The sequence below is a fragment of the Geotrypetes seraphini genome, chromosome 9, assembly GCF_902459505.1.
Source record: "Geotrypetes seraphini chromosome 9, aGeoSer1.1, whole genome shotgun sequence".
Lineage (NCBI taxonomy): Eukaryota > Metazoa > Chordata > Amphibia > Gymnophiona > Dermophiidae > Geotrypetes > Geotrypetes seraphini.
The window spans coordinates 5,388,878-5,413,230 of NC_047092.1; the positions used below are offsets into that span (position 1 = coordinate 5,388,878).

The following is a 24,353-nucleotide window of genomic DNA, read 5'->3' on the forward strand; positions in this document are numbered from 1 at the left end:
CATCTCTCCTCCTCCCTGGTACCTCTCATAAGAACCTAAGAATAGCCTTACTGGGTCAGACCAATGGTCCATCAAGCCCAGTAGCTCGTTCTCACGGTGGCCAATCCAGGTTAAAACCCAATGAGTAGCAACATTCCGGAGCTGAGATTATGATGTCATAATACCTCATTCCACAGTGCGTCAGAGCCAACCTCATCAGTGATGTCACAATGGCTGATTGTCCTATACTTGGCACATGTAAGAACATAAGAATAGCCATACTGGGTCAGACCAATGGTCCATTAAGCCCAGTAGCCCGTTCTCACAGTGGCCAATCCAGGTCACTAGTACCTGGCCAAAACCCAAAGAGTAGCAACATTCCAGCATCTGAAAGAATAGCAAGATTCCAGAACCCCAATGAGAGCAACATTCCAGAGCTCAGATTGTGATGTCATAATGCCTCATTCCACAGTGCCCCAGAGCCAACCTCAGCAGTGTTGTTGCAACGGCTTACTGGGTCAGACCAATGGCAATGGCATACTGGGTCAGACCAATGGTCCATCAAGCCCAGTAGCCCGTTCTCACAGTGGCCAATCCAGGTCAGTAGTACCTGGCCCAAACCCTCTCTGTACTCTGACCCCCCCCTCCCTCCCTTTGGCGTAGCAATTTCAGGGTTTCTGGGCATGCACATGCATTGATGCAATGACATCATCATGTTGACATTGGCACAAGTGGTCCTCTGGACGGGGTCCTGAGCTTGCTAGCTCTGCGGCCCCCAACTTTAGTGTGCCGGGGCTTGAAAAGGTTTGCGAGACGCTGGTCTAATTCCTCAAATGGGAGGCACAGCAGCAGTTAAATTGGACAGTAGCCCTATCAAGGTGATATATTTTGTGTATTGCTGTCTCTTGCTAACCCTGGTGGTGGTGGGGTGGAGTGCAGGTGAGGAGGAGAGGTCCCGGCGTCGGCTGATTGCCTACAGTAGGGGTAGGCAATTCCAGTCCTCGAGAGCCGGAGCCAGGTCAGGTTTTCAGAATCTCCACAATGAATATGTATGAGATGGATTTGCATGCACTTCCTCCTTGAGATGCAAATCCATCTCATGCATATTTATTGTGGCTATCCTGAAAACCTGACCTAGCTTCGGCTCTTGAGGGCCGGAATTGCCTACCCCTGGCCTACAGGATGTGCCTCTCGCAGCACACCCGGAATCTCGCCACGGCACACAGTTTGCGATACTAATCGGAGCCAGTTGGTAATCCTGATTGTAACAAGAGGGGAATCCCATTTCAGAAAGCATTTCTACCCGCTCAATACATCTTTTTGCCCCAAGTGGGCGGTACTTCCCTCTTCACGGCACGTTCCTTATCCCCAGAAACTCCCCTGCTCTCACTTGTCCTGGAGTCTCTTCTTCAGCAGCTCGGCGTCATTCAGTTTCAGGTGGGCCTCCTGGAGCTCCTTACACAGAGACTTGATCTGAAGTTTCAGACTCTCCACCTCACTCACAAACTGTCCAAGAAAGAAGAGAGTCACCCGTCAGTGCAGAACAGAAACCGCTATGAATTAGGATCATATCACTCACTGAGCACTAACAGGACAGGACCTAACAAGGACCACCCCGTTACCTCCTCCAGGCCTCTCCTGTTTCTTATATCAGATGCCATTCCTCAACTACTGATGTAAATTTACGGTGGTCGCCATCTGGTACCACCAATGTTGGGGATTAGAGAGGGGAGGTGCATATGGGGAGGTGCATTTCCCCAGACATGTCCGGGGGTCCGGACAGCTTTTCAAAACCCAGCACAATTGCGTCGGGTAGGGCCATCCGCGCATGCTTGGAGTTACAAACTAGGAAGGTTCTGCATAGGTGCTTCACTAATCTGCACCTCGTGGAAGTGGGGGGGGGGGGAAGGGTCACACATTTTTATTTGGCTGCTATCACGAGGTCATGATCATAAAAAAAAGATGGACAAAGCTCTGCTTTACAGCCTCATCACCCACATCAGCCACCGTGCTGTCCTCTCGTTCCTCCTCTTCGGTCTGAGTCCCCTGCTCCGATACAGTGGCTGCCTTCTGCTCTGCCTCAGCTAACCTAAAGGAAATATCACAGGAGACAGGGATTAGCTTTATATCACGTCTGCCCTGAGCAATAGCGTACCGTTTTCACATTTTCTGAAGAGCCGCTGTGGGCTCTGACAGAAGACAGTGTCTATCCATCGCGCAGACATGCTGGTTCCCCCTGTTAGGTCTCCGAGATTGACCATTACACGAACAAGCACATTTTCGGCCATTAGCCCGCAGGAATGGAATCATGTGCCTATGTGTATACGACAGCAGAGTGATCTTGGTGTTTTTAAGAAGTTGTTAAATCTGAAATATGGGAACTGATGTTTTGTAGAGGTATAATTTATTTATTTGGATTTTTATCCCGTCCTCCCAGTAGCTCAGAACGGCCTACAAGCAAACATTCACAGTGGAGTACATTTGGACAATACAAGGACTATACAGCAATTTAAGTAGAAGTTTCGAATGGAGAAGAGAGGGGAGAGGGGCTTAAGGGGGTGAGGCGTAGACTGTGGTTGAATTTTAGTTGAAGAGGAGGATCACTTGTCTGTTTATGTTTTAAATGTGTATGATTTGTATTGTGTATGTTTAAATTGTGAGCCGCACTGTAAAAAGCAGGTTATAAATTTAAAAAACCCCAAAACCCCAGCAGGGATAAAATTAGCTCAGCACCCAGCGTGGTCCCTCTAGTGTCCCAATTTGGAACTGCAAGTCACCCAGCAAAGTCTCAGGCGCCCTGTGTGACACACACCCATTGCACCTCTGTCTTGCCCACTGCAGGGGAGACAATGGATGGGGAGTGATTTTTGTGCCCCCCTCTCCCTTGTGCCCTGTGCAGCCTCAAAACTCACACAGCTCTCAGAATGGCCCTGTTCCCTTGGCCCAGTTCAGAACTGAACCCCACCAGCCAGGTCCCTAGGATTTGGACCCAAACCATAAGGTAACGGCCCAGACTTGGACTGGAACTTAGTTTATAGTTTACTGACTTATATCCCGCGTTATACAAAGCAGGTTCCAAAAAGTACTTACATAAAATTATCACATCGCATACAATTAAACAAATCAAACAAACGAAACACTTCAGCGACCAGTGCCAACAATTAAAGAAAGCTTCAATTCCCTTATTTCATCTTACAAAACAAATACTATTTCAGTAATTTATTTAAATTGTGCAAATTTCCCTGCTCCCGGATGTACAGAGGGATCTCATGCCATGCCTGTGGGCCTCTGCACGAAAACATACCTGCCCTCAACACTTAGAAAAGCAAGTGTTTAACGGGTGGAACAGAAAGTAGCTTTGGAAGGGGAAGATAGGGCAGAATACCTTGGTGCTAGCCCATGTGCACGTAGGTATACCATAGCCAGCAGCTGGTAACGTATCTGAGTTTGTCTCGGCTACGATTTTAATTCTTTTTAAAATTCTGTACCAGCTGCTGTTTGATTACAAATGCAAATCTAACTTAGCGACCTGACTGACACCAATTTTATTTGGCATAATTTATTTATTTAAAATGTATACACTGCTTATAACTAGGTGGTTTACTAAAGAACACTGAGGCGTTTACTAGGTGAGAAGAATTAAGAGACGAACCCTAAGCTGTACCGCCCAGAGGGCATTTCTCGCCCAGCTTCATATGCCAGGACCCAGGCTATGGTTTTTTAACAGATACCCAGCAGCTTTGCACCTGTGCCTGGTGGAGCTCAGATCTCTCTCCAGCATCTCTGCCCTGGCGCTCTCTTCTCTCAGACTCTGTAGAAGTCGGCTAACAGTCATTTCCTCCGATTCCAAGTACTTCTTGGTTTCACCTGTGGATTTACTTAAGCATAATAAAATGTCTATTACAAGCAGAGGTAAATACAACAGGTATTATACCCAATTGCCTTGAAGGGGTATAAGCATCGCCCTTTCCTCAAACAAACCCAGCATAGAACAGGCAGTGGAAGGTCAAGCTTCTCACAAAACACCCACCACAGAAACAGGAAGAGGTGTTGCAAGTTTCCTCCCCCAATGTCTCAAAATTCACACAGCTCCATCTCAGGAACAGGCACCAAACAGGCAGCGGCTATGCAACCTTCCCACACACTTTTCAAGAATCTGGTCCTAACATTAGTGGTTAGTCCTGAACAGGTGATTTAACTGTCCAGGAGCCATTTCTGGCCAGTTAAATTGCTTTGAATATTAATCATAGAAACCTGAGGGCAGATAAAGGCCAAACGGCCCATCCGCAGCATCCACTATCTCCTCCTCTCCCTATTGGCTAAGGCTCTTAACATTTGCATCTCCTCTTCCTATAGGCTAAGGCTCTTTACACCTGCATTGTGAGGTCATAGAGCTTTATGGTTATAGAAACATGATGGCAGATAAAGGCCAAATGGCCCATCCAATCTGCCCACCCAAAGCATCCACTATCTCCTCCTCTCCCTATTGGCTAAGGCTCTTAACATTTGCATCTCCTCTTCCTATAGGCTAAGGCTCTTTACACCTGCATTGTGAGGTCATAGAGCTTTATGGTTATAGAAACATGATGGCAGATAAAGGCCAAATGGCCCATCCAATCTGCCCACCCAAAGCATCCACTATCTCCTCCTCTCCCTATTGGCTAAGGCTCTTAACATTTGCATCTCCTCTTCCTATAGGCTAAGGCTCTTTACACCTGCATTGTGAGGTCATAGAGCTTTATGGTTATAGAAACATAATGGCAGATAAAGGCCAAATGGCCCATCTAGCCTGCCCATCCGCAGTAACCATTATCTCTTCCTCTCTCTAAGAGATCCCATGTGCCTATCCCAGACCTTCTTGAATTTAGACACAGTCTCTATCTCCACCACGTCTTCCGGGAGACTGTTCCACACATCTACCACCCTTTCTGTAAAAAAGTATTTCCTCAGATTACTCCGGAGCCTGTCACCTCTTAACTTCCTCCTATGCCCTCTCATTGCAGAGTTTCCTTTCAAATGAAAGAGACTCGACTCATGTGCATTTACATTAGTTAACTGTACTGAACGGGTTTTGTTTTTTTTTTTTGGGGGGGAGAGGTTGCTCCTTCTTTTTCCTTTTGTGTGTATTCCCTATCAAATAATGGACTTCCTTTCCTCTGTATTTCATTTGCCTACACACCGCCTTACTGGGTTCTCATGAAAGGACGGTTTGTTAAATAAATAGTAACATAGTAGATGACGGCAGATACAGACCTGAATGGTCCATCCAGTCTGCCCAATAGTTACACTTCCTTTGACCCAAAGACCTATTTCATGAATTTGTTACTAATAATTCCTAAATATTGTAGCACCATAATTACTTATGTAAACCGCTGTGAACTTCATGGAGGTACTGGCGGTATACAGATAAAGATTGCATTGTATATTACTGGGTCATAGACCGTGGAAGTCCTTAGCCTCCAACTTCTGCGGTTGCCGTTGCAAACCAGCTCATCGTTTGCAGGATTCAGACCATAAAAGTCTGCTCAGCACCCTCCTCGGATTCCAAATGAAACCATAACTCCAAAACTACGTGCCTGACACCAGGAAAACACGCGATATGTGGCCACATTGATTCCGCCAGCCCAGCACGTGATATCTACTCACACATATGACACCAGTTCACTCTGGCCAGCATTATCCTTGCTTGCTGTCGAAGTGCTGGTCTCTTCTCCCTCCTACGGAATTAGAATGAATAACACTTATCACCTTCTCAGCATCTTTATTTCAGTCACCCGCCTTCATTGCCTGATAGACAAACCCCCATTTGATATTTCGCTTAAGGATATTACAGATCTAAGAGGTTTACAATATAATACAGGTACTTAGACCTTCCCTACCTGTCCCGAAGGCTCACAATCGAACTAAAGTACCTGAGTAAACAATTATTAAAATTCCAAGAATTGTGAGGGAAAGGTACAATTCAAATAATAAAAAAGATAAAAGAAATAAAAAGAATAAAATTAAAATATACAAATAAGTTTAAGAGATTGGAGACTGAGCAAAATAAATTTCTTTTCTTGCCGGGAGGATATCAAATACCAGCAGACATCACAGAAACATAGGAACATGATGGCAGATGAAGGCCAAATGGTCCATCCACAGCATCCACTATCTTCTCCTCTCCCTATTGGCTAAGGCTCTTAACATTTGCATCTCCTCTTCCTATTGGCTAAGGCTCTTTACACCTGCATTATGAGGTCATAGAGCTTTATGGTTATAGAAACATGATGGCAGGTAAAGGCCAAATGGCCCATCCGCAGCATCCACTATCTCCTCCTCTCCCTATTGGCTAAGGCTCTTAACATTTGCATCTCCTCTTCCTATTGGCTAAGGCTCTTTACACCTGCATTATGAGGTCATAGAGCTTTATGGTTATAGAAACATGATGGCAGGTAAAGGCCAAATGGTCCATCCACAGCATCCACTATCTCCTCCTCTCCCTATTGGCTAAGGCACTTAACATTTGCATCTCCTCTTCCTATTGGCTAAGGCTCTTTACACCTGCATTATGAGGTCATAGAGCTTTATGGTTATAGAAACATGATGGCAGATAAAGGCCAAATGGCCCATCCACAATCTCCTTCTCTTCCTAAAAGATCCCACATGCCTATCCCATGCTTTCTTGAATTCAGACCCAGTTTTTGCCTCCACCAGGTCTAACGGGAGCCTATTCCACGCAACTATCACCTTTCTTAGATTACTCCTGAGCTTAGCACCTCGATGCCCTCTATTCCAGAGCTTCCTTTCAGTGGCGTAGCGAGAGCGAGAGGCGGCCCCCTTCTCTTCCCCTGCACCTGTTTAGCTTCCCTGGCACGAGCAGCATCTCTTAACTTGCTGCCCATGCTGGCATCGGCTCTCCTTCCGACGTCACTTCCTGCTCAAGGGACCCATGTGGATATCAGTCAGGAACCACATAAGCGCCGGCATCCAGCCACAGCAAAATGAGCCTCCGGGTTTCGGTGCCAGTGTTTGCTTATGGTTTGGCCCTGAATATTTGGAGCCACTCTAGCTGATTACGATTAGTATTTTTTTTTTTAAACCCAAAACGCTGACAACTACCAGCTGAATATCGGGGGAGGCGGTGGTGGTGGTTGTAAATTATGGGGCTCAACTAGCAGGTATGTCAGAGTCCCCTTATTTCACAGTCCCCCGTATTTCACAGTCTTCTCCCTCCCATAATCCTATCCTGTCCTCTTGTCTACGAGACATATAACATTTTGTGATCGGGATTTGTTCTCACTGCCCTAAAATCTCTATTCCCCATAAAGGAGTTCCTTCAGGATGCCACAAATATCACCAGACAGCTAAAACGAATCAATTTACACCTTTTTCTCTGCTGTATCGATAATACACCAACAAACGGAGGGGCAGATCAGAATCCTTGTTTGATAGAGATGTACCAGAGCCCTAGAAAGTGCCAGGAACCAGCTGTTTCATACCAGTCTGTGTCAATCTATCCTGCCAGCTTCCTTACATCTGATTCAATCACCGGGGGAAGGGGGGAGGGGAGGGGGGCTCCCCCCAGGACTTACAGCCATTCTGATCTCAACAAAAGAGTCTTCAGAGGAGCCAAGGTTGACTTTGAGTTGAAGCTCCGAAATGATGGTCAGCAGGTCGGCCTTCTCTGCCTGAAGCCGTACCACTTGAGCTTTTAGATGCTCCAGTTCCTCATGAGTTTCCTTCCGGGGACTCGCTGCACTGTCTCCAGACCCCTGAAAGCAGAAAAGCACATTGGCCGGTCACTAGCACAGCAAGGAGGTTCACACATAAACCGACAAGGTGTAACTTGCCACAATAATAAACAACATCCTGACTAGACAATAACACGGGGCCAAAATTTTCCACGTCCCCTCAGGAACTCAATTTTCCTGTCCCCATGAGTTTTGTCCTTGTCCCTGCCCCATTCCTGTAAGCTCTGCCTTAACCGCAGAAGCCTCAAACACTTATGATTTTAAAGGGTTTGAGGTTTGTGCAGATGACGGAGCTTGTGGGAATGAGGCAGGGACAGGAAAAGAACTTGCCGGGACGGGAAAAAAATGTGTCCCCGTGTCATTCTCTACTTGGAAGAACAGTATAGAAAATTGAATCAATGAATAGTGTGAAAAGTTTCAGCCTCTGATAACCAGAGCTGGTATTGTGATGTCATAATGCCTCATTCAACCAATAAGAGCCAACCTCATCAGTGATGTCACAATGGCTTGACTGTCCTAGACTTGGCTCGCTTTTACTACATTCTGATTTCTAAAGTGGTCCTGACCCACTAGCTAAGCACCGATAGCCCTGTCGTTTAAGGAGCAGCTGGAGGGCTACTGTCCGAGGCCACCGAAAACAGCTCCTGCTTCCTCCACTCCCCAGGCACAGTGCAAGGAGCGAAAGGGGAAGAGCTGATGCTGGGGGGTACAGAGCATGATAAAAAAAGCAGGCTCCAGCCCCTCCCGCCTACTGGTCTCAACTTTCCTTTCTGCCTGTACAGAACCGGAGGGGTTAAGAATGGCTCTTCTGTCTTTGGTGAGGGTCTGCACTCTGATTGACCCAGTCTGGTATTCTCCTGTTTAGGTAGCTTCTCTGGGGTACCGATGATCAAGAGCTCAAAGTAATATGTGCAGTGTCGCCATATCATTGAATGATTGAGTTCCGACACTTTCGGCTAGTTTTCAGTTGCAGGTTTGCAGTATAGCGTCTGGCTGTCCTTCTGAATGGTTCTCTCTTACCTACAATGCGCCTAGTAATGGAGGCCGTTTGTGTTGCTGTCACTGAAGTGACAATATTACTACAGAATGTGGGGAGAGGTGGGGGTTGTGTAGAGTTACCCTTACTGGGTCAGACCCATGGTCCATCAAGCCCAGTGGCCCGTTCTCACGGCGGCCAATCCAGGTCACTAGTACCTGGCCAAAACCCAAAGAATAGCAACATTCCATATAGAATCCTAAAGAATAGCAAGATTCCGGAACCCCAAAGAGTAATAAGATTCCAGAATCCCAAAGAGTAGCAACATTCCATACAGAATCCCAAAGAATAGCAAGATTTCGGAATCCCAAAGAGTAGCAAGATTCTAGAATCCCAAAGAGTGGCAACATTCCATTCAAGCACTGGCTTCCCCCATGTCTTTCTCAATAACAGACTATGGACTTTTCCTCCAGGAACTTCTCCAACCCTTTCTTAAAACTAGCTACATTAATCGCTCTTACCACAACCTCTGGCAACGCATTCAAGAACTTAACTATTCTCTGAGTGAAAAATAATTTCCTCCTATTGGTTTTAAAAGTATTTCCCTATAACTTCATCGAATGTCCCCTAGTCTTTGTCATTTTTGATAGAGTGAAAAATCGATCCACTTGTACCCGTTCTACTCCACTCAGGATTTTGTAGATCCTGTCTCCCCTCAGCCGTCTCTTTTCCAAGCTGAAGAGCCCTAAACGTTTTAGTCTTTCCTCATACGAGAGGAGTTCCATCGAGTCTGTGTAGAAAGAACCCATGTTTCAGCCATCATATTGTGGATTTCTTCAGGGTTCTTTTTTCTACGCAGATGCGGCAAGACCCAGAAACCTGCTACAATCAGGACGCCAGCCGTGGAAGCCCAAGAGAACACCGGACATGTCCTCTTTTTAGAGGACTGTCCAGGTGCGCGGACGGATTTCCAAAACCCGGCAGTTTGTCCAGGTTTTGAAAAGCCTTGAGCTCGGGGACCGCATCTGGAAGGCCTGTGAGCATGCGTGGATACAGCGCAAAGATATGGGATGCCATCGCATCAGAACCTGCTCGGTGGCCCTCCAGGCAGGGCCCCAAGCTCAGGGAAGAAGAGACGAGGTTCGTGTGGCGGGCAAAATGGGGCAGGGCCACATATCCTCTTTCTTAATGAGGAAATCTGGTTACTCTAGGGTTGTGGGCAGGAGGGCATGTGGGAAACTTAGCAAAACTTTCTCATTTAAATTGGTGGAAATTTGGAATAAACTGCCAGACTCTTCAAGACTGTCAGTTACAGCAATTTCGGAAAGATCTAAAAACTTGGTTGTTTATGCAACAGTTATTCAGACCAGTTCCTGAAACTATTTAAATATCTATCAAATCCTAACTAATAATCCTCTTTCCATTTGATCTACTAGATGTTATCTTATTTTTCCATTAATTGTAAACCGAATCGAGTTCCTTTGGGAAAGGATTCGGGATATAAATTGAAGACTAGAGTAGATTACACTACTATTTATTATTTCTATAGTGCTACCAGATGCACGCAGCGCTGTACATTAAACTTGCAAGAGACAGTCCCTGCTCCAAAGAGCTTACCATCTAATTATGACAGACATATGCCTAAGGTTTAAATGTAAAGCATTCGTAGACACTACTACACCCACCATCAATAGCAGAAGTTCCTTGGACAGCTTTGTTGTGATCAAAGGTGCGTAAGCTTTTAACGTGCGCTAAACGCTAATGCTTACATGTTACCCTATGGACGCGTTAGCGGTTAGCGCACATGTTGATTTAGTGCGTGCAAAATCCATGCGAAAACGCTTAGCGCGCCTTTGTAATAGAGGGTCTAAGTTAACCGGGTGGATCGGAATATCAGTGGCATGTGGGTAACTTCCAACGACTGCCCCAAACCCAGATAATCAGCACCAGAACCCAAATAGGACCCAGCACTGAATTTCTGGTCTAATTCAACCGCTGGTGATCTGTGTTTACAAACACTGACGGTGGCTAACTGAATAACGATTGGCTAGAATTTAGTTTATTTATTCAATCTTCTATTCCATTCTCCCTGGGGAGCTCAGAACGGTTTACATGAATTTATTTTCCCCTGTCTGTCCTGGTGGGCTCACAATCTATCTAATGTACCTGGAGCAATGGGGGGATTAAGTGACTTGCCCAGGGTCACAGTTTGAACCCATAACCTCAGGGAGCTGAGGCTGTAGCTTTAACCACTGCGCCACTCTAGAAAGCAAAATGTATTGAAAGTGAGCCAAGTATAGGACAGTGAAGCCATTGTGACATCACGGATGAGGTTGGCTCTTATTGGTGGAATGAGGTATTATGACGTCACAATCTCAGCTCTGGTTACCAGACAGAAACTTTTCACACTATTTATTCAGTTTCCTCTACCGTTCTCCCAGGGGCGCTCAGAACGGTTTATGTGAATTTATTCAGGTACTCAAGCGTTTTCCCCTGTCTGTCCCGGTGGCTATGAAATGTACCTGGGGCAATGGGGGGATTAAGTGACTTGCCCAGGGTCACAAGGAGCAGCGTGGATACCGAGGCGGTAGCTTTAACACCGTGGGGATGGCGGGAGGGGGAAAAATTTACACCCTGAAACAAGTCAGCCCTTCCTGGCTAAGCATTATACCCCAAATTTAGAGCAGTTTTTCTTTGTAGATAAAATGAATTTACACTTCTCTACCGAGTGTCAGCCAGCAACAAACATCCTGGACCTTATTGAGAGATTTTAAGTTTGAATTTATGTTCAGCATATTTGATTAGATTGTAAATGTAACAGAAGTTGGTCGCCATGGTTCTAGACCAGGGATCTCAAAGTCCCTCCTTGAGGGCCGCAATCCAGTTGGGTTTTCAGGATTTCCCCAATGAATATGCATTGAAAGCAGTGCATGCACATGGATCTCATGCATATTCATTGGGGATATCCTGAAAACCCGACTGGATTGCGGCTCTTGAGGACCGGAGTTGCCTACCCTTGTGCTAGACCAGGGATCTCAAAATCCCTCCTCGAGGGCCGCAATCCAGTCGGGTTTTCAGGATTTCTCCAATGAATATGCACTGAAAGCAGTGCATGCACATGGATCTCATGCAGATTCATTGGGGAAATCCTGAAAACCCGACTGGATTCCGGCTCTTGAGGACCGGAGTTGCCTACCCTTGTGCTAGACCAGGGATCTCAAAATCCCTCCTCGAGGGCCGCAATCCAGTCGGGTTTTCAGGATTTCTCCAATGAATATGCACTGAAAGCAGTGCATGCACATGGATCTCATGCAGATTCATTGGGGAACTCCTGAAAACCCGACTGGATTCCGGCTCTTGAGGACCGGAGTTGCCTACCCTTGTGCTAGACCAGGGATCTCAAAATCCCTCCTCGAGGGCCGCAATCCAGTCGGGTTTTCAGGATTTCTCCAATGAATATGCATTGAAAGCAGTGCATGCACATAGATCTCATGCAGATTCATTGGGGAAATCCTGAAAACCCGACTGGATTCCGGCTCTTGAGGACCGGAGTTGCCTACCCTTGTGCTAGACCAGGGATCTCAAAATCCCTCCTCGAGGGCCGCAATCCAGTCGGGTTTTCAGGATTTCTCCAATGAATATGCATTGAAAGCAGTGCATGCACATAGATCTCATGCAGATTCATTGGGGAAATCCTGAAAACCCGACTGGATTCCGGCTGTTGAGGACTGGAGTTGCCTACCCTTGTGCTAGACTAGGGACCTCAAAGTCCCTCCTCGAGGGCTGCAATCCAGTCGGGTTTTCAGGATTTCCCCAATGAATATGCATTGAAAGCAGTGCATGCACATAGATCTCATGCAGATTCATTGGGGAAATCCTGAAAACCCGACTGGATTCCGGCTCTTGAGGACCGGAGTTGCCTACCCTTGTGCTAGACCAGGGATCTCAAAATCCCTCCTCGAGGGCCGCAATCCAGTCGGGTTTTCAGGATTTCTCCAATGAATATGCACTGAAAGCAGTGCATGCACATAGATCTCATGCAGATTCATTGGGGATATCCTGAAAACCCGACTGGATTGCGGCCCTCAAGGAGGGACTTTGAGATCCCTTTTCTAACATGTGTAATGTTGTTTGACTGAATATTACGTATGTTTTGTATGGAACCCGCTTACGCTTGAGCGGTCTATAAATTTAAAAAATAAATGGACTGAGATTAGACCTTGTGGCTAAGCAGCTACATTCATTCACCCTGCCAGTAGCCGGGTGGGGTGGGGAGGGTGGCATTGCATGCACCTGTCCAGCTTCCTCCCCTTTCTCTTTCAGGTCCTGAAGGTCTCTCTTCAGGTGCTCATTTTCACCGCTCATCTCACACAAGCGCTGCTGGGCCTCTCTGAATTTGGACTCAAAAAGCTCCCGCTCTTCCATCTGCTTCTCACGCCACACAGAGAGCTCCTCATAACAGCCTTTCATGGCCTGGTTATGCTGTTTCATCGCTTCTGCAAGAGGTTGAGAAACAAAACAAAACGTTCAAAGTATTATCAGCAAAAGCACGAAAGAAGAACAAAGCAGAAAAAAAAAAAGCGGAGACGGCTTTCTGTTTCAATGCCATTTCGAATGGCGCAGCAATATTTTGTTGAATCAAATGATTAAATGAGGCTAAAGTTTGTGAGCAAATTGTGTTTATTCACTTAGACATACAAGATAAAACAATTCCAGACCATACAAAACACCGCCCTCAGATTGATCTACTCACTCAAAAAATATGATCACATAACAACTGCCTTCTTAGACTCTCACTGGCTACCCATACAAGCACGAATCCAATTCAAATTCCACTGCCTGATATTCAAAGTATTACACGGCTCTTCCCCCTCCTATCTAAACAACCGCTTAAACCAAATCTCCACCTCAAGACACAGAAGAACCTCGAACCCTTTCGCCTTCCCCCCACTCAAAGGCACACAACGCAAGAAAATGTTTGACAACCTTCTGGCAACTCAAGCAGCAAAAATCAACCATTCCATCTCCAATCTTATGACAATATCAGACAACTTCAAAACATTCAGAAAAGAAATCAAAACCCTGCTTTTCAAAAAATTCATCCAAACATCTTAACCCCTCCTCTTTGACCTTCAGATAACCTTCCCCCAAATGACCCACCTTAACACCTTCCAATTAAACAAATACCATCAATAGATTGTAACCTACCCTCTCTAACTGCATTCCATATGTATTTTTCATACAGTTCTTCACTGTCAGTTTAATTTCCATCCTATAAATTCACATAGAATTTTTCTTTTTTCAACCATCTTTATTTTCTCTTCTTTATTAATTTCCAGGTACTTTAGTTAGATTGTGAGCCTTCGGGACAGTAAGGGAATTTTTTAAGTACCTTCTTACTTCTCATTTATAATCTTAATGTATATTTTCTTCAAACCGCTTAGAACCTAACGGATGTAGCGGTATATAAGAAATAAATTACATTACATTACATTACAAGGACTCCTGACGCAGGCACTTGCTGAAACACGGCCGTGTCGGGTCAAGAAGAAAATGAATACACAGAGTGTGGCTCCGGTGACATCATTATCTCCCTGGCTGTCTCCGCTTTTTACTACAGTACATCCGAAAACGCATGACAGAAAATGGCAACCCCTGGTCTTGTGTTGATTCTCCAGGTGCTAAGCGAGTCCTCCTGCCCTGCTCCAGTCATACAGACACAAAACCAAATCACGTCACATCTAGTAACGTTTGACCGGTTGCTTGGCAGGTCAACAAGAGACATCAGACTTTTGAATCCCCTGAGACATATGCAATGGATTGCCCAAATGCTGAAAGATAATTTATATGCTGGGGTGGGAGTAGCCCCAAGTTTACCAGTAATGGTGCAGAAGCAGCCTAGGGCCTAGTGGTTCGAGGAGACCTAAGGTTCAAGTTCCACTGAGGCTCTCTGCGACCTTGGGAAAGGTCCCTCACCTCATACAGCCCACAAAACTCTCACCCAAGACACAGACTGAGAAGGGATTTGTACTGGAACAGCCAAGGAGCACAAACTTAGGGATTCCTCTTTATAGTTTTTCTCGGTAACATGTAGAGTAGGAAAAATGTATATTCATTAGCTCAGATAACCTTTCGTGTAGCTAAAGTCAAACCAGAAACCTCTCTTTCATGTGCCATTTCCCATGTTACTAACAAAACTTGACTCGCCCCTTAATTGGAGGGCAATGATTGATGAATGGGGGGTAGACTGCTTTGCGAGCCATTCTGCACTCTCCCTGAACTGGTTTTTATCAAAGGAAAAAAAAACAAGGAAATTCCGAAAAAGGATGGATGAACAGCAGAGAGACGGGTCTCTAGCAAGGTTGTTGTTACTCATAGATAATTATTTAATATAGTAATTACAGAGCATAGGATTGTTAGAGAGAGGAAAAGATTCTTAGGAAAGGAGACACACTTCGACGAACAGAGGGAAAAGACAAGGCGTCACATTAATTTCTAACTCCTCTTTCGTTTACCCCTCAATTAGGCCAACTGCCCCCATAATGGTTCTTCTTATCTTTTGTGACAGAGGTTTTTCAAAGAGACATATATGAAAAAATGAAGAAACTGTGGAAAATTGAAGAGTCCCTCACCTACAATTCCTACGCACATCTTAGCATTCAGTGTGTGCTAAATCGATTAACACACCTTAGTAAAAGGATCCCTTAGATCAGGGGTAGAGAGCTGCACGGGAACGGGGACGACGGGAATCCCGCGGGACCCGCGGGCATCCCGCGGGTTCCCCCTTTGGGTCACGGGGATCCCGTGGGGACGCCCCTAGGGTCACGGGGATCCCGTGGGGACGCCCCCTAGGGTCGCGGGGATCCCGTGGGGACGCCTCCGAGGGTCGCGGGGTTCCTGCGGGGCTGGATGTACTCAGTCGCGCGGCTCTTCTCCCTACCTTCTCTGCTTGCAGCACAGAGCCGAACGGAAGTCTTCCCGACGTCAGCGCTGACGTCGGAGGGGAGGGAGGGCTTAAACAAAGCTGGATGTACTCAGTCGCGCGGCTCTTCTCCCTACCTTCTCTGCTTGCAGCACAGAGCCGAACGGAAGTCTTCCCGACGTCAGCGCTGACGTCGGAGGGGAGGGAGGGCTTAAACAAAGCCCTCCCTCCCTCCGACGTCAGCGCTGACGTCGGGAAGACTTCCGTTTGGCTCTGTGCTGCAGGCAGTGCAAGTAAGGAGGAGAGTAGCCTCGCGGTTCGAGTGGCTACCAAGGGAAGGGGCGGTCCGCCCCGCCACACCCCGCCCCGGTTGCAGCACAGCCGGCCAGGTCCCCTTACTTTTGTGGCACTTCCCCGACCGACCGACCGACAACAGCCCCGGTCCGACAATCCTCCCTGCCCTGTAGCCGCGAATCTAAATTATCTTCTTACAGCAGCTGTAATAAGGTAATTTAGATTCGCAGTTAAGGGCAGGGAGGTTTGTTGGACCGGGGCTGTTGTCAGTCGGTCGGGGAAGTGCCACAAAAGTAAGGGGACCTGGCCGGCTGTACTGCACCCGGGGCGGTAGAGAAGGAGTGGGGAGAAGGACGCTGAAAGGCCATGGGGAAGACGGGAGGAGGGGGGGAAGGACTCTGAAAGCACTTGAAGACAGAGGAGGGAGAAGGACGCTGAAAGCACATGGGGAATACAAAGGGGTGGAGAAGGACGCTGAAAGGCCATGGGAAGGGCGGGGGGGGGGGGGAAGGAATCTGAAAGCACTTGTGGAAGACAGAGGGGGGAGAAGGATGCTGAAAGCACATGGGGAAGACAAAGGGGTGGAGAAGGACGCTGAAAGGACATGGGGAAGACAAAGGGGTGGAGAAGGACGCTGAAAGGCCATGGGAAGGGCGGGGGGGGGGGAAGGACTCTGAAAGCACTTGTGGAAGACAGAGGGGGGAGAAGGATGCTGAAAGCACATGGGGAAGACAAAGGGGTGGAGAAGGACGCTGAAAGGACATGGGGAAGACGGGGGGGTGGGTGGAGAAGGATGCTGAAAGGCCATGGGGAAGACAGAGAGGGAGAAGGACGCTGAAAGGACATGGGGAAGCAGAGGGGGGAGAAGGACACTGAAAGCACATGTGGAAGACAGAGGGGGGAGAAGGACGCTGACAGGACATGGGGAAGATGGGGGGGAGAAGGACGCTGAAAGGAAATGGGGAAGAGAGAGTAGGGAGAAGACACTGGCAGGGAAGAAGACAGATGCCAGACTATGGGGGAGCGGAGAGAAGAAGATGGGTGCCAGACCAATTTGGAAGGGGGAAGAAAGGGAGAGGCACAGTAACAGAGCAAATGGAAGATGCAGAAGGAAGAGAGACAGTGGATGGAAGGAATTGAATGAGAACATGAGGAAAGCAGAAACCAGGCAACAAAGGTAGGAAAAGAATTATATTTCTTTTTTTTTATTTTGCTTCAGGATAAAGTAGTATATTAGTTGTGTTGATAAAAATTTATAAACATTAGAGGCTCTGGTAGAAACCCATTTGCAAAGTATGTATTCTTCCCAATTAATATTTTCAAATTAATAAAGTCTTTTTGCTTATTTGTAAATGGGTTTCTACCAGAGCCTTTAATTCAGTAGCATAATTAAATGAAATAACTATTTCTGAAGTTTATATGGACGGGCGGGGACGGAGGGGATTCCTCGCGGGGACGGGTGGGGACGGAGGGGATTCCTCACGGGGACGGGTGGGGACGGAGGGATTCCTCACGGGGACGGGTGGGGACGGAGGGATTCCTCACGGGGACGGGTGGGGACGGGTGGGACTTTGGCGGGGACGGGTGGGGACGGGTGGGATTTCTGTCCCCGCGCAACTCTCTAATCAGGGGTGTCCAATCTTTTGGCTTCCCTGGGCCGCATTGGCTGAAAAATTTTTTTCTGGGGCTGCGCAAACGCTGCAGCAAGACAGAGGAGGGATCCGCCAAGACAGTAAACACCCGGGGGCAGTATCGCCCTCGTCTGGGGCCGCACAAAATATTTCACGGGGCCGCAGGCCTTAGATTGTGAGCTCTCCAAAGACAGGAACACATGCATAACTCAGCTTGAGCTATGACTGAAAAAAGGTGAGCGCTTAAATAAAAAAAAAAAAAAAAAACCAAACCCGCACCTATATAAACACATTCTGCAGAAGATAGCAACAAAACCAGATAAGAATGCTGTTCAGGAAAAAATCCAAACTCTGATTAGGGGCTCGATTCACTAAACTTTCCGATCCTGTACCGGTTTTGCGATCGTTCCCCGACCCGATTCACTAAACAGCTTCCCGATCAATCTCCTATCCAATCCGATCCACCCATGCAAATGAGGGGAAATGGCAGGCCAAAGTAGGAAGCGATCAATTCACTAAACAGAAGAAGAAACACCGATTGGGTTTGCCGATCCGAAAAAAAAAGTGACTGCAGAGGACCAGTCGCTTACTATCTTTGACGACTCTCCTGCCCAGAAATATCAGTATCGATGTTACAACCGCCATATAAAACAACCATTAAAATGAAAAATAAAACTGTAAAATAACTTTACATATTTGCCTGTCCTTACAGATAGATTTGAATTTTCTTTTTAAAATACTGGCGACCACAATAATGTGGACTAGGACACGGTTGATTAATTGCCTTATACATGCTTTAAATGTTCTCTATATGGAGTTTTTTTTTGTGGTCATTCATGAATATTTGTTATTAATGTATTGTAATGAATAATCAAATAAAGAATTTAAAAAAAAAATAAAATAACTTTACACATGCGTAAGAATTCATTCCTGTTTTATATATTCTGTAAAATGCGCATTGCGAGCCCGTGGTTTTAACCTGCGGGTTTAAAGCATGTTCTGTTCCATAAAATGTCCATAGTCTGGCTACAGAAAAATATAATTCACTGCGTCGGTCACAAATCATTCCTTTTTAAAAATGCCCAACTAGTAGCCACCCCTCCCCCTTTCTTTTGGGCTCGCTTGACGCATGACGTGCGGGAATAAACCCCGCCCACTAACTACGTAGCAAGGGCAAAGAGCTAGCGCACACGTAAATTGCACCAATAACCAACGAGGATACTCTGCGCATGCGTTTCGATCGCTCCTACAGCGATCCGTGGGATCGCTATCGGGAGTGCAAAAAAGAGAGTGAATCAATCGCTGTTTCAAAATCAGCCAGGAATCGGCCAACAGCGATCGAATCGCCATCTTTAGTGAATGTGGGCCTAGGTTTTAATTCCTGCCCCCTCCTCCCCCCCCAGCAGATCAGAAGGCACGCAGAACGAACACTGAACATTTAAAAGCGTAGCAAGGTCATTTCAAGAGCAAACAGCCCAGCAGTTGCATTTACAAAACCAGCTCTGAAAAAAATAAGGATGTGTGGTTCATAGTCGAAAACGCGCAGGACAATTGGGCGCCGACAATACGGAGCAGACAATTGCGCGCCAGGCTTAAACTTAATTATAAAGTGCTCCAAGTGGGGGTTCGGGCAGGGAACCCCCGCAGTTAAGTCACCGGGACTTGTATACCGCCTTCATTCAAAGTGGTTTATATACAGGTAATCAAGCATTTTCCCTGTCTGTCCCAGTGGGCTCCCAATCTGTCTAATGTACCTGGAGCAGTGGAAGATTAAGTGACTTGCCCAGGGTCACAGGGAGCAGATACAGAATTACAGTTGTTATCTTCTTGCAGTGAGTTTCAAATTAGAGGTCTGCACGGGAACGGGGATCGCGGGGATCCCGCGGGAATCCCCCCTAACCCACGGGACTCCCACGGGGATCCCCCTCTGGCCCACGGGACTCCCACGGGGATGGAAGGCTTTGGAAGCAGGGTTCGTCCATATAACATAGTTAAAGTCTGTTTCTATAAATTACGTTTGATTAGATCTATATCCAAATTCCTTGAACCCAAATCTCGCAATATCCTAATTCATTCTCTTGTAATAGCAAAATTAGACTATTGTAACTCTTTGTTACTTAATATTACTCAAAAAGAAAAACGACAATTGCAAATTGTTCAAAATACAGCTATTAAATTAATCCATGACGCCAAAAAATTTGATCATGTAACTCCTCTTTTCATCGAATCACATTGGCTTCCTATTTGCCAGCGCATAGAATTTAAGATCTTATTACTTATATTTAAAAATCTGATATTCAATCAACCTCAATGCATCTCTAAAATGTTAATTCCTTATAGTTCCACACGCGCACTTAGATCATCTTCCCAAAACTTATTAGTCGTTCCCTCTTTAAAAATAATAGGCACTCGACGATTAGATATGTTCTCTGTAGTTGGCCCCCAATGGTGGAATTCATTGCCCCAATACATAAAAATTGAAAAAGACATTTTATCTTTCAAGAAATCCCTAAAAACATTTCTTTTTAAACAGGCTTTTAATATCTAAAATTTATTTTATTTTTAATTTTGCTTTTAAAAAAAATTCCTTATTTCCCATTGTTTTTTCCTTTAAATGTATTTCTTAAAATAATAGATGTAACTTTAACCCCCCTTGCCTCCCAATTGCTGTTGGTCATGTTGGATTTCTATTGTTCATATATACTGTATGTGTTTTAACTTAATTGTATTTTTTACTATGTACATCGCTTTGTATAAAGATATAGCGATTCATCAAATAACTAATAAACCTTGAAACCTTGAATATAATGGACACGTCAGCCTTAGTAAAAGAGGGGGTTTATAAGTTAATTACCTGAACAGAAAACAAAAAAAGGGTTCCACCAAAGAGATTCCACAAGGAAAACAGCAACGCAAACAGAAAAGAAACTGTGGAACTTATGATCCTGTCAGAAGTAATTGCTGCTTTTTATGGGGACGGGCAGGGATAGAGGTAATTCCTTGCGGGGACGGAGAGGATCCTGGCGGGGATGGGTGGGGAAAGAGAGGATCCTGGCAGGGATGGGTGGGGACGGAGAGGATCTGGCGGGGACGGGTGGGATTTCTGTCCCCGCGCAACTCTCTATTTCAAATCCTACTTCCTGTACTTCGGAAAGTCACATGACTGATAGCACAATCCAGTTTCTCAACTCTTCCTAGCCTGTACCGATGGCAAACCTTTCAAAGATCGTTTCCATTGCGCTAATCTGGCTTGCATTAAGGGATATGACAAGCTAGCGAGCACCCCTTTCTAAACTCTGAATAATCTTTCAGAGGTCTGAGCAAAACCAAATAGAAATTTACCTTGTGCATCAAAAGTTGAGAACGCTCACGGCAGGTGAGCATATGATATGTTAATTATCTGCTCCAAAACAAAAAGCCATCTGCGTAGGTCCGTCTGCACAGCGCAAGCAGGGAGATCAAAGAAAAGCTCTGTGGGGTTGTTGACATGTTAGTCTCCCACCCATGTAAACACACTGAAATAGCGAAATCTGATTTCTGTTTTCCCTGGCTAAAAACACCGAACATGAGACAGCAGCGAGAAAAGAAAGTGCCGGCCCTGGGATTGGTTCAGCTCATGCGGGGCTATTTCCTCTGGAAAAATGGGGGCAGGGATTTCAAATCAGAACCAAACAGTTGATGCTACAGACACCAAAAAAAAAAAAAAAAAAAAAGTTCAGGGTATAGTAAATGGTAAAGATCAAAAGTCTCCTTACCTTTTAACTCATTGTTCTCCAAAATGAGTTCATTCATCTGCTGTAACATGTTTTCTGGTGTAATCACCCCAAGTGTGGGATGAGTCAGACTAGGGGGTCCATTTCTCATCTCACTGACATCGCATTTACCATTCTCGGCAGGTCTGGCCGTCAGGTGGCTCGATGTAGCCATAACTGTACCTCAAAGAGACAAAGGAACACTATGATTTGCAGAAATGGGTGCAAATGATAAGCTGACCAGATCAATTTAACCCATCCTACTTCATACAATTAAAACATAAGAACTGCCCTACTGGGACACACCGAGGATCTATCAAGCCCAGGATCCTGCTTCCAACAGTGGCCACCCAGGTCCCAAGTACCAGACAGAAACCCAAAGATTGTGATCTCATAATGCCCAAAAGCCAAGCTCAGCAGTGATGTCACAATGGCTTCAGTGTCCTGTACTTTGCTCGCATAAGGACATAAGAATTGCCAGGTTTGGACAATTTCCTGGAGGAAAAGTCCATAGTCTGTTATTGAGAAAGACACGGGGGAAGCTACTTCTTGCCCTAGATCAGTAGCATGGGATGTTGCTACTCGTTGGGATTCTAGAATCTTGCTACTCTCTGGGATTCCGGAATTTTGCTATTATTTGGGATTCTGTATGGAATGTTGCTACTCTTTGAGATTCCAGAATCTTGCTGTTCTTTGGGATTCTATATGGAATATTGCTACTTTTTGGGTTTTGGCCAGGTACTAGGGACCTGGATTGGTCACCGTGCGAATGGGCTACTGGGCGTGATGGACCATTGGTCTGACCCAGTAAGGCTATTCTTAGGTTCTTATGCCATACTGGGACAGAGTGAAGATCCAGCAAGCCCAATATCCTGCTTCCAGGTCCCAAGTCCCTAGCTAGATCCCAAATAGTAAACTCCTCCGTTGCAGCCAGTAATCATCTGCATGAAAAGGAGAAACTGGTGTAGCCTATTTTAAGAAGCATTTTTTCCTAGTTTGCCCCCCCCCCCGGGTCAAAATCACCACAACATTTGGGGGCAAACTGGATCCAGGAAGACATAATCTTGCCTGGGTTGTGGCCCTCGAGGACCAAAGTTGGGCACCCCCATACTAAAACTGACAACAGTGCACCCACATTCAGCGCAGCCCCCAGTTCTCCATGCTGGTTAGAGGCCCCCCAAGACCCATTTCGGGGGTCCAAACTCATTCCTTGATTGATTGATAAAAAGTGGATCGAGCCTGACAGCCCTAGGGCCAGGCAAGGGTTAAGGGTGAGTCAGGACCTTGGGCCAGCCTGGGACCGTGACCTGGGGGGGGGGGGGTTTGGGGGGTAACTAACGCTTCCTGCTTGTCACGTCGGTCCCTCGGTGGTGGGGGGAGGAAAACAGGCCAAAAGCGGTGGGGGAAGGGAAAGAGACGCCTTTGCCCCCCCCCCCTGTAACTTCTGTCCTGATAGGGCGACATGGACCTCCCCCTTCCCCTCCCCGCTCTAAATAAGCCCGATGTTAGGGGTCCGTCTTGGCTCCTCCCCCTTCCCCCGCTTTCACTTTCGCTTCTCTTCCGGGCGGGCCGGGCCCGGCTCCAGCCCACGTCCTACTCACCGGCCCGATCCGGGTCCGGATCCCTCGCGCTCCCCGGATTCCGACTCGGCAGGTCCGGAAGGCCGCCGCCCCACCCCCCTCTGACGTCACCGGCGGGGAAATCCCCGGCTCAGAGCAGGGCCGCTTCCTCCCCCGCCCCTGGTCCAGAGAGAAGAGCTGCCACACTGGCCGACCTATGCTGCCCCCTATGTGATCATCCCCAAATGTAACCCCCCTCCCCCTATTTCTTTGGATCCGTCTCCAGTCCAGATGCAGAGCATTTTCTGCTTCCATCCCCTTTCCAGATGTGATCAGCACCATCTCAATGTCCTGCCCCCAGCTGCAGGCCAGATGTTGTCAGCTTTTACCTGCACCAGTCCCTGATGTGATCTGTATTTACTATCCAAATGTTCTTGGGATCGTTCCTGTGTCTGTCCAGGGTGGGCTTCAAACTCTCATTTCAAGCCGCTAAATTGAATGTATGGCTTGGAAAAATGATTTTCGAAAATTTGGGATCTTAATGCATTCTGCTTCCTTTTTGCAATCAAGTTCCTTAGATTCAACTTGATGTATTTGATCTGTTACTTCTTTCCCTGCCAGGCCGGTGTTTTCTGCATTATATTGTAAATGCTTTCTGTCTTTATCTGTATTTTATCTGTTTCCCATGTATTAGCTCACCTTGTTGTGAACCGCCTAGAACTTTTTCGGGATGGCAGTATATAAGAATAAAATTATTATTCTTAAAACCTGGGCACAGGGCAGAAAACTGGAGACAGGACTATAAAGTCATGACGTCTGCACATTAGAATTGAAATGCCTTCTCTGTTAGATATCTGCAAAAAGGCAAAATGAATGAATTCATGTTTCTCCATTTCTTACCTACTCTCAATTTTGAAAAGATCTTAAAACCCACTTATTTAAACAATAGAATATACATTATTGACTTTTTATATTATCATGTTGTCATAATGTACCTTCAAATTTTTTTTTTTATCAGTACTTATTTTAGTCGATATGATGTTATCCTTATTCATTAGTTTTAATGCTTGTATTAGTTACTCTGATTTTATTATGTATGATGTTATTATTATGTTGTATGCTGAGTACCTAACTGTGTAAACCGCTATGAACTGCAGGTTAGGCGGTAGATCAAAATAAATTATTATTATTATTATAGGCCAGTACAGCGTTTGCTCCATTTCCTGGATTCTATCCTGATCATCTCTGGCAGTGTTTTTAAAGCTTGTTTCTTTTCCCTCAGCGACCTCACTCTATAGGCTGCTCCAATCACTCCCCTTCTCTCATTATCCACTTGGCATTTATATCCGGAATAGGAACATTCTGGAATATGCCTGTCACTTGACCCACCTTCTCCTTCAATAGGCTTTTCCCATGTGCCGAGGGCTACAGGGACTTCTTAGTCTCCTCCCTCTTAATGAGATTCAGCCTAGATTTTCCTCCCTTTCCAGGACTTCAAGGCCACATT

The 24,353-nt window shown here is 46.2% G+C and overlaps 1 protein-coding gene across 3 annotated transcripts in view; it reads right to left on the bottom strand.

Annotated features, from left to right (window-relative positions):
• The window catches only part of OPTN (optineurin), a 42,230-nt gene extending 19,195 nt beyond the window's left edge, over positions 1 to 23,035 (bottom strand). Inside the window, exons 1-8 of one of the 3 annotated variants that reach the window (XM_033959022.1) lie at positions 22,889 to 23,035; positions 21,291 to 21,464; positions 12,982 to 13,184; positions 7,554 to 7,733; positions 5,626 to 5,696; positions 3,726 to 3,857; positions 1,978 to 2,068; positions 1,370 to 1,485 (exon numbers count right to left, since the gene is read on the bottom strand). In XM_033959022.1, coding sequence (XP_033814913.1) covers positions 1,370 to 1,485; positions 1,978 to 2,068; positions 3,726 to 3,857; positions 5,626 to 5,696; positions 7,554 to 7,733; positions 12,982 to 13,184; positions 21,291 to 21,462 — 965 coding nt within the window. In that variant the 5' untranslated portion in view covers positions 21,463 to 21,464; positions 22,889 to 23,035. Of the gene's footprint in view, positions 1 to 1,369; positions 1,486 to 1,977; positions 2,069 to 3,725; positions 3,858 to 5,625; positions 5,697 to 7,553; positions 7,734 to 12,981; positions 13,185 to 21,290; positions 21,471 to 22,626; positions 22,643 to 22,888 lie in introns of those variants that run through there. The other 2 variants (XM_033959023.1, XM_033959024.1) reach the window with 2 other exon arrangements.
• Positions 23,036 to 24,353: the final 1,318 nt, after the last annotated feature.